The sequence below is a fragment of the Barbus barbus genome, assembly GCF_936440315.1.
Source record: "Barbus barbus genome assembly, chromosome: 43".
Classification (NCBI taxonomy): domain Eukaryota; kingdom Metazoa; phylum Chordata; class Actinopteri; order Cypriniformes; family Cyprinidae; genus Barbus; species Barbus barbus.
The window spans coordinates 19,255,905-19,273,415 of record NC_136721.1 but is presented as its reverse complement, the minus strand read 5'-3'; the positions used below and the strand labels follow the sequence as shown (position 1 = coordinate 19,273,415).

The following is a 17,511-nucleotide window of genomic DNA, read 5'->3' as shown; positions in this document are numbered from 1 at the left end:
AACATGATTTATAGGAGCGAGAGCTGGAGCTACAGAAGGAACAGAGGAGACAGGAAGAGAACGATAAACTCAGACAAGAGTTCGCCCAACATGCCAATGCCTTCCACCAATGGCTGCAGGAGACCAGGTACAGAGGACCAGCATGCACTACTTACAGTGCTGTGTTCTCTAGAGTAGAGTTATGCTCGAGGGTTAAACACACCGCATGCTACACATTTGTTTCGATTGCATGACATCACACACACATCTGTTCGGATTTGATCAAGCTTTCCTGATCTCCATGTAACTTTCTTAGATGCCCATTTTCATTTGTGTCATCGACTGTTTTTGTGACTGCAGTCTTTAAGTCATTGCCTGCTTTGCCATGTTTTCTGTTTGGGTAGGTTTTCACATTGATCACACCACTTAAACCCATCTAGGCTTGATATACTGCAGCAGGGCTTTGCGCTGGTCACATTTTCTTTTTATGTGAGTGTTGAGTAGTGGCGTTGTTGTCACCACTCAATGTTTTAACTGTTTCTTTCTCTCTCCCTCCCCTATTTGTCTCTCTTTCCCCATTCCTTCGTCCTTCTCGCTGCTACCCTGATGCTTGGAATCATTTCTCTAATCAGGACATACCTTCTGGATGGGTTAATATCACATTTTTTACTCTTTTACTATAGTATGTTTGTGTGTGAGTGTGTATGTATTGTTTAATAGCATTTAATGGAAGCGTTGTGATAGAAACACACATTTGGTATAAAATAAACCAGGAATTTGGGAGTTTCAGTTTAGAATAGAACAATAATTTGGATAGAGAAATAAAACAGGGTGTCTCAAGAAGGACTTTCTCACTTTACATATATTTTGCGTATTTTATTGTATGTTTTGACTATATATTTCCAGATGTATTAGTTTCTGTTTTTCACACTCTTTTTCCATTCCCTCTTCATCTCCCACCTCCCTCGTCTCTGAATAGCATAGCCTATCGGAGGGTAATCCGTGTCTATCAGTATGAAGTCGATGATGATCTTTCTGGAAGGTCTTCTCCCTTTTTTTCCTCCTCTGATTGGCCTCTTGCCCCTCACCCCACACCTTTTGGGTTTTCTTCTCCTCATGCACTCGAGTCTGACCCCCACTGTAAAGGCTCTGTGTGTGTTCAATTCCCTTTTACTAACATTCACTGCAATGTGAGGCTTTTTTTTTAGATGAACCCTTCCAGCTTCTTAATCCAACAAGCCTTGGCTACATTTGGCACCGATGTTGAGGAGTGTGAACACTTCATCTCATTCTTTTTAACTTAGTTTTTTTCCATGTTTCTGTTATTTGTTTTGGGGGGTTTTTTCCCTCCATTTTGAGGAAAATGTTCATGCACCAGATCCAGGGTGGAAACTGCAATGTGATTTCCATGATTGAAAAAGTACTTGTAAACATTTTCAATATCCTGATCTGAATCCAAACAACTGTGCATTGACATTTTTTGGACATTTACAATATGGCTAGTCAAGTCGAACTCTGAATCTTTGGTTTTGCACATTTTGCTTTTAAAAGTGTGCAAGATAAAACAAACTAAGCAGTGGTACAAATATAGCAGTTTCTAACCCTGTTGACAGCAGCCCTAATCAAGCATGGTCTGGATTACCATGGATATAATTTGGCTTCGTTAGCATGACTTTGGTTACTGTAGGTGCATTCTGGGGTGGCTTATAGTTTGTATTCCATATCTACTACAAAATTGGTAAGTCCTATTATCATGTACAAGAAATTCCGGAAGATGCAGGTTACAGAACTAGATGTAATGTTTATGCAAACCTTTTAAACAATATAGTATAACTCATAGTCATATAAAAATAAAAACTACCTTTTTAAGCTCTACTCTGCCCAATACAATTGGTTTTGTTCTTTGATCTAATAAGTGAGCTAGTCTTTTGAGAGCCGCTCTTGTAAGGTATAGACTGGCATGTGGAGTGAGTGAGATGATTTTGGGTGGATGTGCCATGTGCTCTCGGGCTCCTGCTGCTGGTTTCATCACTCTGTGTGTGGGCAGGTCCTGCATGGTGGAAGAATCTGGAACTCTAGAGTCACAGCTAGAGGCCACTAAGGTGAGTTTTAATACCATTAAAAAAATAATGCATTTGATAATAAATACAGTTAAAACAGCAATATTGTGAAATTATTACAACTTAAAATAACTGTTTTCTATTTCAGTACATTTAATATTCTAGATGGCAAAACTGAATTTTCAGCATTTCTGATTATTATCTATAATATGGGGTGGCACGGTACGCATATCGAACCGTATGGTTGACGGGGCAAATTCCAAATGGAAGTGATCATCTCTGTCCCCTTGCAGTGGGGACTTTGGAGTGAATGGGGCACGTATGCCATTATTTAGTCGTTTGGAATGCACTTGGTAAAGGGAGCGATCAAATTTCCTCATTATCTTCAGCTGGGATGTTCCCGTGACAACGTCAGATGTCGTCGCTGTTTTAATGTCATAAAAGTCTTTTTATTGTTGTTAGCATAACTGTTGCAAATGAACATACATTTTATATTTTAAAACGTTTTTAAAGTTTTTTTGCTATATAATATATCAAAACTAATATGTATACAACTTTTTAAAATATAAAATGTATTTTATTTTTATTTTTTTACATTTTCTGCTGACGCACACTGTGCTGCGTTGTCACGGGAACATCCCAGCTGTCAGTTACCCCTATTATCTACGGTGGCCTAGTAGTGCACAACACAACGAAATCTCCACAACACAACAGAAACAAGTCGCAACACAATTCAATTTGCTCAGCACAAAAGAAACAAGCCACAACACAACAAAATTAGCACAACACAACAAACAAGCTGCAACACAAATAAATTAGTACAGCACAACGGAAACAAGTCACAACAACAAAATTAGCACAACACAACAGAAACAAGTCGCAACAACAAAATTAGCACAACACAACAGAAACAAGTCGCAACAACAAAATTAGCACAACACAACAGAAACAAGTCGCAACAACAAAATTAGCACAACACAACGGAAATAAGTTCCAACAGCAAAATTAGCTCAACTCAACGAAATTAGTCCTATGCTTTGTGTTGTAGTGATTTTATTGTGCACTACTGGGCCACCATAATTATCAATGTTGAAATCAGTTTAATATTTAAACTGCTAAATATTTTTGAGATACGAGATACATTTCTTTCAGGATTCTTTTAATAAATAGAATGTTTAAAGGCACAGTATTTAAAGTCTTTTGTAACATTTATTAAAAAGAAATCACTGCCTTTTGATCAATTTAATGTGTATTTGCTGTATAAAAGGATTTATTTCATTATAAAAAAAAAAAAAACTTACTGACAGCAAACCTTTTAAACAGTAGTGTGAATTATAAAAAATAGTGAGTGTTGTTTCTGATCAAATTATGCGCAAAATGGTAAATTCCAGGCCTAGTCATGAAAATAAAATTCTAAAAATATTAATTTTTACAAATCTAGTTGTGTTGAGCTCTAAATTATTTCATCTGCAAGACACCTCCGTACAATATACATAGTAAGTACAATATTTTTATAGTCACGCTCTGTTACTCAAGTTTTTCTTTATTGAAACTTTGCTGCGTGTGTCCTATTTATATAATGGAATTCATTGGCCTGAAAGTGTACTAACATTTCACTTTATAAGTCTGCAAGAAAGAAGACATTAGAACACTTAAGACAGTAAGAGATAACTTGGTCACACTGAACTGTGAAATGCTCTGTTCTCATGTCTTATCCCTGGGGTTTTCTCTGCAGCGCAAGCACCAGGAGATTCGTGCCATGCGCAGTCAGCTGAAGAAGATCGAGGATCTGGGAGCAGCCATGGAGGAGGCGCTGATCCTGGACAACAAATACACAGAGCACAGCACCGTGGGTCTGGCCCAACAGTGGGACCAACTCGACCAACTGGGCATGAGAATGCAACACAACCTGGAACAACAGATCCAAGCCAGGTGACACTTCTCAAACCAGTCCATTTTTCATTATAATATAATACTTTAAAGAACTTTTTTTAATTATTATATTATTGCTTTTTATTATAATACAATTTTGTTTTTAAACCCTTGTTTTTGTTATTTATAAATTATTCTTTTTTTTTTTTTACATGTAATTTTACTTAATCTTTTTCTTGTAATTCTTTTCTAGAAACACTACAGGAGTAACAGAAGAGGCCCTGAAGGAGTTCAGCATGATGTTCAAGTGAGTAATCCACTTTAATGAAAAACAAAACATTGCAATGCTGAACTCAAGCGTTCTTGAAAATGTAACGTAAATGTTTGTTTCTCAGGCACTTCGACAAAGAAAAATCTGGACGTCTCAATCACCAGGAGTTCAAGTCCTGCCTGCGGTCTCTGGGTTACGACCTGCCCATGGTTGAAGAAGGAGAACCAGACCCAGAGTTTGAGTCCATCCTGGACATAGTGGATCCGAACAGGTGAGAAACGTCATCTGTGGATGAGCTAAATATTCAGTGTTTTTGTCATGGAGCTAACATCAAATTGTTTTGTTCAGGGATGGAAACGTGTCCTTACAAGAGTACATGGCCTTCATGATCAGCCGAGAAACGGAGAACGTGAAGTCAAGCGAGGAGATTGAGAGCGCTTTCCGTGCTCTCAGTGCTGAGAACAAACCTTACGTCACAAAGGAAGAACTCTACCAGGTAAAATATATCAAACCCATGCCATTTACAAATAGTATTGAACCTTTGGCCTCAGTTTCATGTTTGATGTTAGAAAGATGATCTTAATAACCTTCTGTGTTTACAGAACCTGACAAAGGAACAGGCAGACTACTGCATTTCCCATATGAAGCCCTACTTGGACAGCAAGGGCCGCGAGATCCCGTCAGCTTTTGACTTTGTGGAATTCACCCGCTCGCTCTTCGTCAACTGATTCCCCGCCCCCTGCCTGCCAGTGACCAATCGGGATGCGTTTCCACCCCTTCACAAGAACACACAGCCAAACTGCATGGATCTGAATTTAAATTCTCTATAGCACCCAGTATAGCAATATCTGTATCTTGCTATCACTCTTAACCCTGCGTATTTATCTGACACTTCCTCGTGCTTCACTGACAATAGTGTAGTGGATCTGTCTGCATTTATTGTGGTTGTCTTCGCTAAGTGCTTTGCTTTGTTTAACAAACCTATAGAGAAGATATGCTGTAACATCACCTATGAGACTGCAGTGTGCTTAAATAAACGCTACTGGTTATAACTGGAAGGAGTTGTCAGTGTTTTTAATTTATGGTGTAAATGTACAGTTGAAGATATATATATATATATATATACACAATGAATATAGAAATGTGTTTTAAGAACACTCAAGCAGGACAGTTTCTAATGACAAAGTTAAAACAGACTCAGTCTGCCACCTCATTGGCCAGCTGTTCCAGCATTGCAGTCTCCTTGGTACCTTGTTCCATTAACTTGCCACTGAGCTGACAAATGTTGACACTACCATCTGTATTGCTGACTGCAATCAGATTTGTGTGTTTGGGGTTGAACTCCAGGCAATGCGTTGGCTGACCGCTTGTGTTCTGGTCAATTGTGGTAACTGGCCTTAAAGACCTTTGACCCAAATCAAACATTTGAACCAGTCCTAAAAATTATGGAAAAAAAGTAAAATGGGGTGGTGATGGCGCAGTGGATAAGACACATGCCTTTGGTGTGAGAGACCTGGGTTCGAATCCACTGTGAGACACCAATGTGTCCCTGAGCAAGACACTTAACCCCCAGTTGCTCCAGAGGCGTGCGACAGACCTCTGACATATATAGCAATTGTAAGTCGCTTTGGATAAAATCGTCAGCTAAATGAATAAATGTAAATGTAAATGTAAAATGGTAAAAATTTAAAATGTGTATAGGTTGGAGAATTACAAACATCTCACCCTGTCCTGTGGCTGGAGCAAAGTCTAGAGGGCATGTAGGTGACCACCTCACCCCAAACACGTATGAATCAGACACCCGTAGAGACAGCAGGGGACGGGGCTGGAGCACAGTGTGCAGATGAGCCAAACCATCTGTCCCAACATTTACAAACAGATTCCTAAAATCAGAAACACCAGATGTTACAATTACTGCCAGTTAGCCTTAAAGTAGATATTATACTAAGTAAATAAAGTACAAAAAATACCACAAAGCTCACCTATGGAATGGTGAAAATTGGACGGAGTGTACTGGGCCCCCTCGTTGTGAGAAAGAGAATTGTACAGGGGCCCGCAGTATCACGCTCTCACCATCACGGGGCACTGCTGCCACTGTCTCACTGCTGAAGGAGCATTTGAGCACAAGGCCTACCTCTGAGCCCACCAAGAATATCAAGGTCCCACAGGGAAAGTGCAACAGAGGTTACTCCTATATTGGTGCTACCTCGGGTCTTCAGGGAGAAACAATTGTATTGTATTATTAGGGTGAAATGCGCAAAAATATGTCATGGTCACATTTAATCCCAAAATCAAAAGATTATTATTATATTTTATTGCACAGTGAAAAAAACTGCCATAATATATACAAATTTCCTTACAAATTACATACTATATCAATTTATCGTTACATACCAAGGTTATTATGGCTAAAAAGTATTTACAAATAAATCATAAAAAAAGTGTTACTTGTTGTAAAATAAACAGGAACTGAATTAATGTAAAAATAAATAAATAAAAATGATTTTATTTCAGTTAGTTGCCAAAGCAACATTTCTCATTTTCATTTTAATTAGTTTTACCTGATGTACTAAAATAACTTAAAAAACAAATAAAAATCCTTGAATTTAATTATTTTTCTTAAATAATAAAATCTATATAAACATATATTTTTTAAACATTAAATGACAAAAACACAACACAATTACTAAAATTTTACCAAAATGTAAATGAAAACAGAAAGTGCAAAAATAAAACATTTGAAAATATTACCAAAAAAAAAAAAAAATTATACTGTCTCAATAATACAAAAAATAAAATTGTCACATACTATATACAATAACAAAAATGTGTTTATTATATAAAGTAAAAAAAAAAAATTATCAATGTAATTTGTTATATTTTTCCAATGAGATTAAATATAATGTATGTGTATATGACAGGCTTTTTGAGATTTACCAGGCCATTAGCACATTCTTTTTCTCATTCTGATTTATCTGGGACTGTTGCAATAATAATTAGATATCACTTCTAAACTGAATTACATTAATTTGTGTAAAAACCATGCGGTTCATTAGGGTACTTCTTTCATTACATCATCTTCACAAAGAAAACTGCACAGATTGCAATTTTTACTAAATCATTTTTTTGCCAAGACCATATTGTGACACCCACTTTGCTTGCTGCTCCACTCTGAGGCACTTGCTGTTGGACAAGAGCATATCCAGAACTCAAGATGAGTTTGGCTTTGGCTCCATCAACAGTCCACAACAGAACTCTTCCTCCTGACCCGGCGCTCAGTGCAGTAAACTCCCCTCGGCGAGCCCCTGGGACCCAGCTGACCTGTGCACACAGAAACACTCTGCATTTATGACTCACTGAATACTTATCACGTTTCAGTCAAAGACTTTTATTTAATATGTTAAATACCTGATAAACTGGTTCACAGTGAGTATCTGCAGACATTCCTGTTTGAGCCAGAATGAGGTCCTGTGAGCGGCTGGTGTCCCAGACCAGCACCTCACCACTGTACAACCCCCCTAAAAACACCATAAAGAGGACCACTGGAAATGAACTTGATGAAATGAGCCATCAATATTTATATGTCCCTAATAACTTAAGCTTAGGATTCCACTTAGGAGAATAATTGGCAAATACTGCAGTATGAAAATATTTTAGAATACCACTTGCATGAGACTTATTTTATTGATAAATATTTGGCTCTTTAGCTCTTTTCAGGATGCTTAAGAATTAAACTTGCCATAAAGTCTATTTGCCATTTACATTTTTAGCACCGTGGCATTATTTTCATGACTATTAAGTACATTTATCTCTAAAATTCTATTTTCATATTTACATACAAAAGTACAAAATGTTCAAATTTTGGGGTAATATTTTTTAGTATTTTTGAAAGTATCTTATGGCCACCAAGGCTTTTTTATTTGATTGAAAATACAGAAAAACAATATTTTGAAATACTTTTTTTTTAAACTAATGTAAAAACTGTTTTATTTATTCCTGTATTGGCAAAGCTGAATTTTCATCATCATTACATAATTAGTCTTCAGTGTCACATGATCCTTCGGAAATCAATCTAATATGCTGATTCGCTGCTCAAGAAACATATTATTATCAATGTCAAAAACAGTTGTTCTGTTTAATGTTTTTTTAGTCATTATAATATTCTATCCATCCATCCATATTTAATAGTGATAGTTGTTTATCTGCCTCTAATATTGCTAATTTAAAACATAAAAACATTGCATCCAGGCAGGATGATTTTTATTTCTGTATTAATTAACTGACATGAAAATAATTTTACAACACCAAAAATGTCCATTTTATGCCATTTTCTTTATGCAAATATTACACATTTTATGTATTTTATTTATTTAGAGGTAAAAATAAACCAAGCATCTGTGATTCACCTTTCAAGAGATAAAAAAAACAATCTTGATTTTGTAAATGTGTGTCCATAGCAGCCACTACAGACGGTTTCAGAGGATGGAAGCACAGACACATGACTGGAGTGGCCACGTCTATGATCACATCCGGCCGATTTGGGTTGAGGTTCTGTCAGTCCAGGTTCCACATGCACACGTAAGCTTTCTCATTGCTCCAATCACCATCCTCCACACTAACCCCCCAAAAAAACAACATTAACATTACGACAGCAGGTGGTTTTATGTGTCTGTATGGGGAAAGGGCTGTTACTGGCCAAATGCACAGCCTATGACCGAGCCGGTGCAGTTCCAGGACACACTGGTGACTTGCAGACCCCTTTCCTGAGCATCAACATGCTGAAGACGGTACATGCAGGACACCTGTGCAAAAAAATCACCAGTTGTAAGATAATTTTAAAAAATGATTAATACAATTTTTAATATATTTTGCATTCAAGGCTCTCACCGACTCAATCTAATCCTCCCAGTTCACGTCAAACACATCAAAAGCATGACAAAGTTTTTCACCAGTTCTTTGATAACTACGTCTTCAGCTCTATGCAAGAAGTCCAGCAGACCAGGAAAGTGAGATAGGTCTTGATCTAGGGCAAGTGTTTGAATGATCTGGTCTTGATCACATCTTTGGCTTGTGTTTCAGCCTCTGCTGTGTGAACTGGAAGAGTTTGACAGCTTCTATGCTTGTATGATGGGGAAAACACTTCTTACCGCTAATTTAGCAGGTTATTTGATTGTATTTGGGCACTGCACAGCGTTGCTCGTTCCTCCATTGTTACCCTAGAAGTGACATCCGTGACGACGCTGCCATGGATACCGTGAGCCAATCAACGATTGGCTGCCCGCTACGTCACTGGCGTTAGCTTCTGATTGGTCAACCTACTTTCCGCAGTTTAGGTTTAATTTATAAAATGACATTTTTCCTGGGTCATTCTTATAATTCGGTGCCTTTTGGGCTTTGAAAATAAACAAAAAAACACTAACACTAGTTGGTAAAATGCTCATAAATCAGCATATTTAAAGCACTAAGTTAGTTGGTAAAATGCTATTGGACATGAACGTTTTCAGAAGTTATACAAACAAAAACATCGTGTAAAACTGACTGGCACAGGAAAAAAAATACATAATAGCCTCAGGCGTCTAATATAAGCTTTATATCAACATTTTATTTTCATCACGAAATAATATGTGTCGCCGTTCTTTTTTTATATTATATATAAACTGAGCACTTAACATTTTGGTGATTTTTTTGGGACTGAGGTGACATGGTGACTTACTGATTAAATTTACATGCATATGGTGTGTGAATGATAAGCCATCTTATTAATGGTAGAATTATACTTTTAGGAATTTATGAATCATTTGAAGAGATAAAATATTAGTTTCCCTCGGATATCCAGTAACCTGGTGTACATGATGTTTCACTATTAATGATCAGCATCACAATCAGACACACCCACACCCAAATAATAATTAGAATTATCAAAATAAAAAAAGACCACCATTAAAGTAAAAAACTGATTTTTTTTTTTTCATACCGTTCAATGAAAATGCAATGGATATTTTGGTGTAGCTCTGGAAAAATGACCAGTCCAATATTTTCTAAATGACTTAAATGGAGTTTTTAGGTCAAAAAGTAGTGTGTAATGTAATTATTTTTTTTTTGTCTCATTTTAAGCACCAAGCAGTTAAAATGTAACCTTATAAAAGTCATAATGTGTTTGGAGGAGTTAAAAGGGACTCAATTGTAGTAATAACCCAGCTGTTTGCAATACCTCAAAAAGTTTCAACATTAAGCTATAAAATTTTAAACATTTATATAAGTGAACAAAAACACCTTATACATGTCCAATAAAGGAAACAGGTGGAGAAAAGACCACTTGTAGAGTTCTTTAAGATTCTACAGGCTTTATTATCTCATTTAAATAATCCTTTAATTAGCCAAGCTCAAAATTACAAGTTTTTTTGTTTTGTTTTTATTAAAAATGTTTCAAACCTCATGGGTGTCTGTAAAACATTACAATGAAAATTCAATCAACAGAAACCCAAATGCTGATGTCAAATGCCCACTTGCCCCAACCGACCCCATTGAACTGTCAACAATAATAACTGCCATACCCTGATATTGACCCCAAAACATTTACAAGAGGTGACAGGAGCTAGCTGGTGCTTTCCTTTTGTCCAATATATCACATAGGAAAAACAGTGTCAACTCTTTGGGGCCCACCTCTGCATTAAAGAAAATATACAAAAAAAAGAAGAGTGGCTAGGTATGTACGCTATGATTAGATCACTGCACCATGGCTTATTACTTCAACTCACAACCATTCACAGAAAAAAAAATTCATTTCATATACTTAATATATAAACTGCTATTTACTTCGGTTTAGTCTACAGAGGATGACGTGCAGATTGTTAATATTTCATATTTGTCTTTGAAGATGGTTGTAATTAAAGATGACGCAAGAGGCTTCAGCAACGAGATGCCACTAGTTTTCCAATGCAGGAACTGTATGTCCAGGGAATTAACTGGGTTTAGACATGGTCAGGACAGGAGAGGCTTCAGTAGAACAGAAGATGGAGCACAAAAAAAATAAAAATAAGAACAAAGCTTTTTGCTCCCATGGTTGGAGGATGACTTCAAAAAGGAAAGAACAGGTACGAGTGTTGGAATATGTCCTTATCAGCCTTTAGTCATCCTCACCATCATCCTGAAAGAATAGAAGAAAAATAAATTTAGGGTCAAACTGTACCAGCTTCTGAAGCTGTTACAAATACATTTTAAATCAGTGTCCCATATAAAACACAATAACTGCCATGCATTACAATACAATGTAAGTGTAACTAGCCCTCAAATTAAAGCCAAAGCTTTAATTATATCTCACCTCACCATCTTCTCCATCATCCTCCTCTTCATCTTCCTCTCCCTCATCCTCGTCCCCTTCTTCGTCAATGTCCTCCAAACCCTCCTCCTCTTCCTCATCGTCTTCCTCCTCACCTTCACCCTCTTCTTCATCCATATCAGGAACCTGAGAAGAGAGGGGAAAAGATAAGTACAAGTTCTGACTTGCTAACACTAAAATACACCTGCAGTAATGCAATGTTATTTCTTACCAGGTAGTACTGCAGGGGGTTGGGCCAGATGTCATCTTTAATGACCTCCCCGAGTTCATCAGCCCCTGCGTCGGAGTGATCGGTGAACCAGGTGAAGAAGCTCTCTGGCTCTTCATGTTGCCTTTTCTTCCCTGCCTTGTTCGGTGTCTGTCCAGTACGCTTTGTCAGGTCCTGCATCATGCATAACCAGTTAACGGACACCCAATAGGAAATGGCATCAGGCAGACCCCAAAATCAAAAATTGTTAACCCACCTTTCCAGCCTTCCATTTGATTTCAGTGGATTTTGAAGACGGGTCACCACTCTCATTCAAGTGGAACTCTTTTGAGAGGACTTTGTTTTCAAAGTATGGATTTTCATCAAAGTACTGCAGAGAAGATACAAACACAGGTCACACAATTGGTTTGCCACAGCTGTGCATTACTTTCAGACTCAACCAGACGAAAAAGGGTACTTACAAAATCTATTCTGTAACCTGATTTGATATCCTCAAATTCTGTGACCTCCACTCTGGTCAGGTAATGAAGTGCTTCTTCATCCTCCTCACCGAGCAAGGCTGAGACTAGAAGTCAAAAATAAAATATTAGAATACAATACATTAATCTAATTCAGAAGTAAACCAGATTTAACCAACTAATCTCAATATTATAAGCATCGTCTCACCTTGTGGATGGTTGACGAATGTTGTGACCCAGAAATTTGGAATTTTGGCTATGAGTTCTGATCTCTTCTGGAAGAATGGCTGGCGTAGCTTATTGTACTTCTGCTCTACTTTTAAAATTTCCTCACTTGCCTGCTCGTTCAATCTGAGGAAAGCAACATAAGCAGAAAAATACAAATTCATAAATAAAATAAGCATTAAACCTAAACTTATAAATGATGCTCCAAAAACTTGGCAAACTTACCTGTCGATTTCATTCTGTACTTCATCAATGTGTTCAATTGCCTCCTGTTGCTCTTTTTCTGAAAAGCAATAAATAGTCAAATTAACACAAAGGTTAATTCGCTATGCCATTAATATTCTGCGAAAAGTAGGACAAAATTACACGTGCTTGCAATCCTTATATACGGACTAACAAAAACATGACTTCACAAATTACACACGTGCAACTACATACTAAACAATGCATTCGTACAATGTAAACACGATCTATTTCACAAATTTTTATATCAAAACGAAGCAACATTATTTTACGCAGCCTCAACCGATTCAAAACCATACACATAAATTAAAAGTGAAAGCGTGGTGTTAACGCCGGACGACCAGCTCAATCCGGTGCAGTTTCAGCAGCAGCTGCGCAAGGCCGCGAGGTTTAAACGGGGGAGGAGGCCACGCGCTGGGCCACATTTACCTTCCTACCAATGAATTACACATTACTACCGGGCATTAAAAGTTAGATCGGATCAGACTGTAATTTCGACCCGCTTTACCGTCATTAAACACCTCTTAGGTGATTTGTGATGCAGCGGCGGCGTGGTTTGGGGACACATGATGGCGGGGGAGACACAATAACCAGTTAGCCTATTAGCACACAACATGGGCGCAACACAATAGCACTCGAGCCACGTTGGTTTTAAAAACACACAGCTGAGCACATAAATTAGCAGAAACCACCGGGAAATGTGATGTTTTATCAAACTAAACGGCGTGAGAGCGCAATGTTCGTCGCGCGTGGCACAATGAAGCCGCCGCGCGAGGAAACATGGCCTCCGGTGCGCGCAACATCCCTTTACTAAAATCACACCGACTTTTGCAGGATTAAACGGGAACAAACTCGGGCTTCGCTTAAAGGTTCAAATAAACGCCAAGCGGCTATTTAAAACTGATATTCGTGCTTTAAACGCAATAAGTGCAAGTTACTGAAAATGGCGGTGCGCAGGAGGCCGCCATTACTTTACCCGAGGTCTCGTCCGCTCCGTCGTGATTCGAGTTCTGCTCCTTTCGGCTCACTTTCGCCGCCGACGCCGACATTATTCCCCCACAGCCGAGGATTTGCCTTCTTACTCCTAAAACAAAGACTCCGGGACGTCCTCCTCTGCTCGAGGAAAGCGAAAGAAGGGGAAATAAAGTTGGTTCTAGCTCAGTTTACAAGTGCGAATATCACAACGTGTGTTGCGCTTCCCCTCCACAAATACAACACACGCGCACTCAAACCAGAGACGCGTATCACAGCACGCTCCTCCTCCTTTCTGACGCGCGCCAGGAGAATAAAGAGCCACGCCTCCTCCTCCTGGCCTAATATGATATCATAATATAATATTTGGATAGGTAATATTTAAAATAAATAATAATAATAATAATACACGAGTTAATTGGGGCAGAAAAATATTTTGCACACTTGGTAAAAATGGAATTAACATAAATATCGAATATTTGTTATAAAAAACACTGATGATTTTTTTATTTTTTATGTTTTGGATAGAAATCTCTTTTCCAGACTGCATTAGTTCTATTAATAATACAGTAATATTGTGAAATATTGTTGCAATTTAAAATAACAGTTTGAAAATGTGATTTATTCCTGTGATGGCAAAGATGAATTTTCAGCAGCCATTGCTCCAGTCTTCAGTGTCACATCCTTCAGAAATCTTTCTAATATGCTGATTTGGAGCTAAATAATATATATATATATATATATATATTATACAAAGGAGCAGCACAACTGTTCTGAGCATTGATAAAAAGTAAATATATATATATTTATATATATATATATATATATATATATATATATATATATATATTTACTTTTTATCAATGCTCAGAACAGTTGTGCTGCTCCTTTGTATTATTTGACCCTGGACCACAAACCCAGTTATAAGGGTAGGTTTTTTTTAAATACATAATCTAAAAGCTGAATAAATAAGCTTTCCATTGTATGGTTTGTTAGGATATTTAATACAAATATTTGGCTGAGATACAACTATTTGAACATCTGGAATCTGAGGGTGCAAAAAAATCTAAATATATTGAGAAAATCGCCTTTAAAGTTGTCCAAATGAAGTCCTTGGCAATCCATATATTACTAAACAATTAAGTTTTGATATATTCACGGTAGTATATTTACAAAATATCCTCATGAAACATGAGCTTTACTTAATATCTGAATGATTTTTGGCATAAAAGAAAAATGGATAATTTTGACCCATACAATGTATTTTTGGCTATTGCTACAAATATGTGCTCCAGGGTCACAAATGTCTTTACTGTCACTTTTGTCAATTTAATATTTCTTTGGTGAACGCCATATTTCATATTTCACCTAATATGAGTTACAGCACAGACTTGTCTTGTTTTTTAAACTAAAAGCTTTGAGCAAATTCATATATCACTTTATTAAATTATTCAGTATTCGTTTTTATATTCAAAATACAGTGATGCCGGACTTTAGCAGTATTATCTGAGTCCAGATAGAGCTTAATTATGATTTATGCTTGTATAGTTTGTGGTTTCTAAATTACAGCCAACCACACATTAGGGAAGTATCTTTATGAAAGAGATTATTTGTCTTTAATTAACTATAATTAAGCTTTTCATTTAAAGTGAAGACTGCAATACTAGTCCTTTGATCTGGGTCATCCAAATTTGGGAATGTCCTGCAACCTTTGTTTTAGCACCCCAGATTTTTTTAACTGTTAACCACTACTACATACTAGGCCTACTACAAAAAAATTATTTTAAACAAATGTCCTTCCTCTTCTTCCACCGCACACACTTCAGTCTTCAGTCTACAATACAAATAAATTCTTCGGCAGAAGCAAATTTTGTCAAAGACTTTTATTTTGGAATTTTGTCAATTTACTGAAAAAAGGCGTGACCGAGCTTCACATCGCGTTCGGCTTCTGCTGGGAGACACAAGCATCACTCCGCTGCCGGAGAATCGGAAAGACGTGTCTCTTTTTTTTTTTTTTTTTTTTTTAATACTCCTTCAAGGCGTTTATTTTCTTTTCTATAATGAAGACGCCAGCATGCGTCCATAGGAAGTTCTCCGAGGAACGCAAGGTAAAATGTCATTTAAGTCATTGTCCTCTTCTCGATCGATGTCGTTTATTCTTCCAGCTCGATTGTCATCAGTTCTGTCGGTAAAGAGCAATTTAGGCCTTTAAAACTTTTTTTCTAAATGAAAAATCACACACAACAGTGTATGAATCTTCGTTTGATGTCAAAGCAAACTGCAACTATATAACTTTATGTTATACGTAAAATTTTATGTCTTGGTGGACATAATGTTGCGTTTGTCATAATAACTTTTACGTATATTGTGTAAATTATGATGGCAGCTGTGCCAGTTTCAAGTTAAGATGCATGTCACATTTCATGAATAGAGTGCAGTTTTCCATGACTATTTTTTTGAAGCTTAAAAGGCATAAATCATTTTTGTGGTGAGATCTATTAGATATGTTTGACAAACTAGTATTTAGCATGAAAAGTAACTAATTTTAAACAGTTGGAACTGTCCCACATCAGAGGACTTCTGGGAAATGTCATAATTTTGATGTGTTTTATGAATTATTGTATGGTATGTCACACCACATTACGTTAACTTCTCAAAATTATTTTGTGTAGACTATTTATATATACAGTTAATAAGAAGACTGTATCATTATGTGAATTATAAAAAAAAAAAAATCCAGAATGTGTCATTAATGGCAAGATAATTTCCTTTACTGTTGTTCAGAGTCTATGGCATCTGTAGCTTTTTCTTCTCATGAAGGCATTTGATGAGCTGGTTTGAATTGATTCTAGCTGGCAGAAGCACATTCCAGTCAACCCAACGCCCCCAGACATCCAAAGCATTTTGGGGAGTGCTTCAGGGTAGGGTATATGGATTATGGCTAACCCTCATAGCTGGTTATGACAGATTGATTGCAGTAGGAAATGTACACTGCTGCTCAAAAGTTTGGGATCAGTAAGATTTTTTATGTTTTTTTTAAAGAGGTTTCTTCTGCTCATCAAAATACAGAAAAAAATGTTATTTTGTGAAATATTATTGCAATTTAAAATAAGTTTTCTATTTTAATATACTTCAAAATATAATTTATTTCTATGATCAAAGCTGAATTTTCAGGATCATTACTCCAGTCTTCAGTGTCACGTGATCCTTCAAAAATCATTCTAATATGCTGATTTATAATCAATGTTGGAAACAGTTGTGCTGCTTCATTTTTTATTTTTGGGGCATTTGTGATATTTTTTTTTTTTAGGATTCTCTGATTAATAAAAAGTTGAAAAAGAACAGCAATTATTAAAAAAAGTATAATTTTGTGTTATAATATACAATGCTATTCAAAAGTTTGGGCTCATTTTTCTTTCTTTCTTTTTATTCAGGAGGGATGTGTTAAATGAATAAAAAGTCACAGTAAAGACTTATATTGTTAGAAAATATTTCTGTTTTGAACAAATGCTGCTCGTTTCACTTTGTTTTCATCAAAGAATCAAAGGAAAAATATCTCATGTTCCAAAAAACAATATGAAGCAGCACAACAGTTTCAAGACTCATAATAAATCAGCATATTAAAATGATTTCTGAAGGATCATGTGACACTGAAGACTGGAGTAATGATGCTGAAAATTCAGCGCTGCGTCACAGAAATAAATTCTATTTTAAAGTATATTAAAATAGGAAACCAATATTAGAACTTGCAATAAGATTTCACAATATTACAGTTTTTTTTTTCTGTATTTTTGATCGAATAAATACAGTCTTGATGACCAGAAGAGATTTCTTCATTTCTTCTTTAGAGGAACAACACCTGAGGAATATTTTTCTTGGTCCGT

At 36.6% G+C, this 17,511-nt stretch overlaps 2 protein-coding genes and 1 pseudogene across 8 annotated transcripts in view; 1 reads left to right on the top strand and 2 right to left on the bottom strand.

Moving 5' to 3' along the window:
* The window catches only part of LOC306862373 (spectrin alpha chain, non-erythrocytic 1-like), a 33,278-nt gene extending 28,040 nt beyond the window's left edge, over positions 1 to 5,238 (top strand). For 3 of the 5 annotated variants that reach the window (XM_079405152.1, XM_079405150.1, XM_079405151.1), the window contains 8 exons: positions 15 to 127; positions 612 to 629; positions 2,027 to 2,081; positions 3,775 to 3,971; positions 4,165 to 4,218; positions 4,307 to 4,453; positions 4,531 to 4,678; positions 4,785 to 5,238. In XM_079405152.1, coding sequence (XP_079261278.1) covers positions 15 to 127; positions 612 to 629; positions 2,027 to 2,081; positions 3,775 to 3,971; positions 4,165 to 4,218; positions 4,307 to 4,453; positions 4,531 to 4,678; positions 4,785 to 4,910 — 858 coding nt within the window. In that variant the 3' untranslated portion in view covers positions 4,911 to 5,238. Of the gene's footprint in view, positions 1 to 14; positions 141 to 611; positions 630 to 2,026; positions 2,082 to 3,774; positions 3,972 to 4,164; positions 4,219 to 4,306; positions 4,454 to 4,530; positions 4,679 to 4,784 lie in introns of all 5 variants that reach the window. The other 2 variants (XR_013783559.1, XR_013783560.1) reach the window with 1 other exon arrangement.
* A 141-nt stretch (positions 5,239 to 5,379) lies between these two features.
* LOC306862676 (cytoplasmic dynein 2 intermediate chain 2-like) lies at positions 5,380 to 9,429 on the bottom strand (annotated as a pseudogene). Its single transcript has 9 exons — positions 9,398 to 9,429; positions 9,070 to 9,296; positions 8,875 to 8,984; positions 8,610 to 8,797; positions 7,591 to 7,700; positions 7,336 to 7,503; positions 6,165 to 6,395; positions 5,908 to 6,065; positions 5,380 to 5,618 (listed from the first exon to the last, which is right to left on the bottom strand). The product of its transcript is annotated as a cytoplasmic dynein 2 intermediate chain 2-like (transcript).
* A 336-nt stretch (positions 9,430 to 9,765) lies between these two features.
* setb (SET nuclear proto-oncogene b) lies at positions 9,766 to 13,924 on the bottom strand. 2 transcript variants are annotated; one of them, XM_079405931.1, is made up of 8 exons: positions 13,632 to 13,924; positions 12,638 to 12,695; positions 12,396 to 12,538; positions 12,191 to 12,294; positions 11,986 to 12,099; positions 11,733 to 11,903; positions 11,504 to 11,647; positions 9,766 to 11,329 (listed from the first exon to the last, which is right to left on the bottom strand). In XM_079405931.1, exons 1-8 carry the CDS (start codon positions 13,702 to 13,704, stop codon positions 11,309 to 11,311), a joined length of 828 nt encoding a protein of 275 aa, XP_079262057.1. In that variant the 5' UTR covers positions 13,705 to 13,924; the 3' UTR covers positions 9,766 to 11,308. The 2 variants fall into 2 exon arrangements, with proteins under 2 accessions (XP_079262057.1, XP_079262058.1); XM_079405932.1 differs by having other exon boundaries at positions 10,414 to 11,329; positions 11,509 to 11,647; positions 13,632 to 13,883.
* Positions 13,925 to 17,511: the final 3,587 nt, after the last annotated feature.

Excerpts from the sequence above, each read along its gene's own strand:
- setb (XM_079405931.1), bottom strand. The coding sequence starts at position 13,704 with ATGTCGGCGTCGGCGGCGAAAGTGAGCCGAAAGGAGCAGAACTCGAAT. Across the intron at positions 12,100-12,190 it reads CAGGTTACAGAATAGATTTT|TACTTTGATGAAAATCCATA; the intron begins GTAAGTACCCTT and ends TCTTCTCTGCAG. Across the intron at positions 11,648-11,732 it reads ACCCCCTGCAGTACTACCTG|GTTCCTGATATGGATGAAGA; the intron begins GTAAGAAATAAC and ends CTCTCTTCTCAG.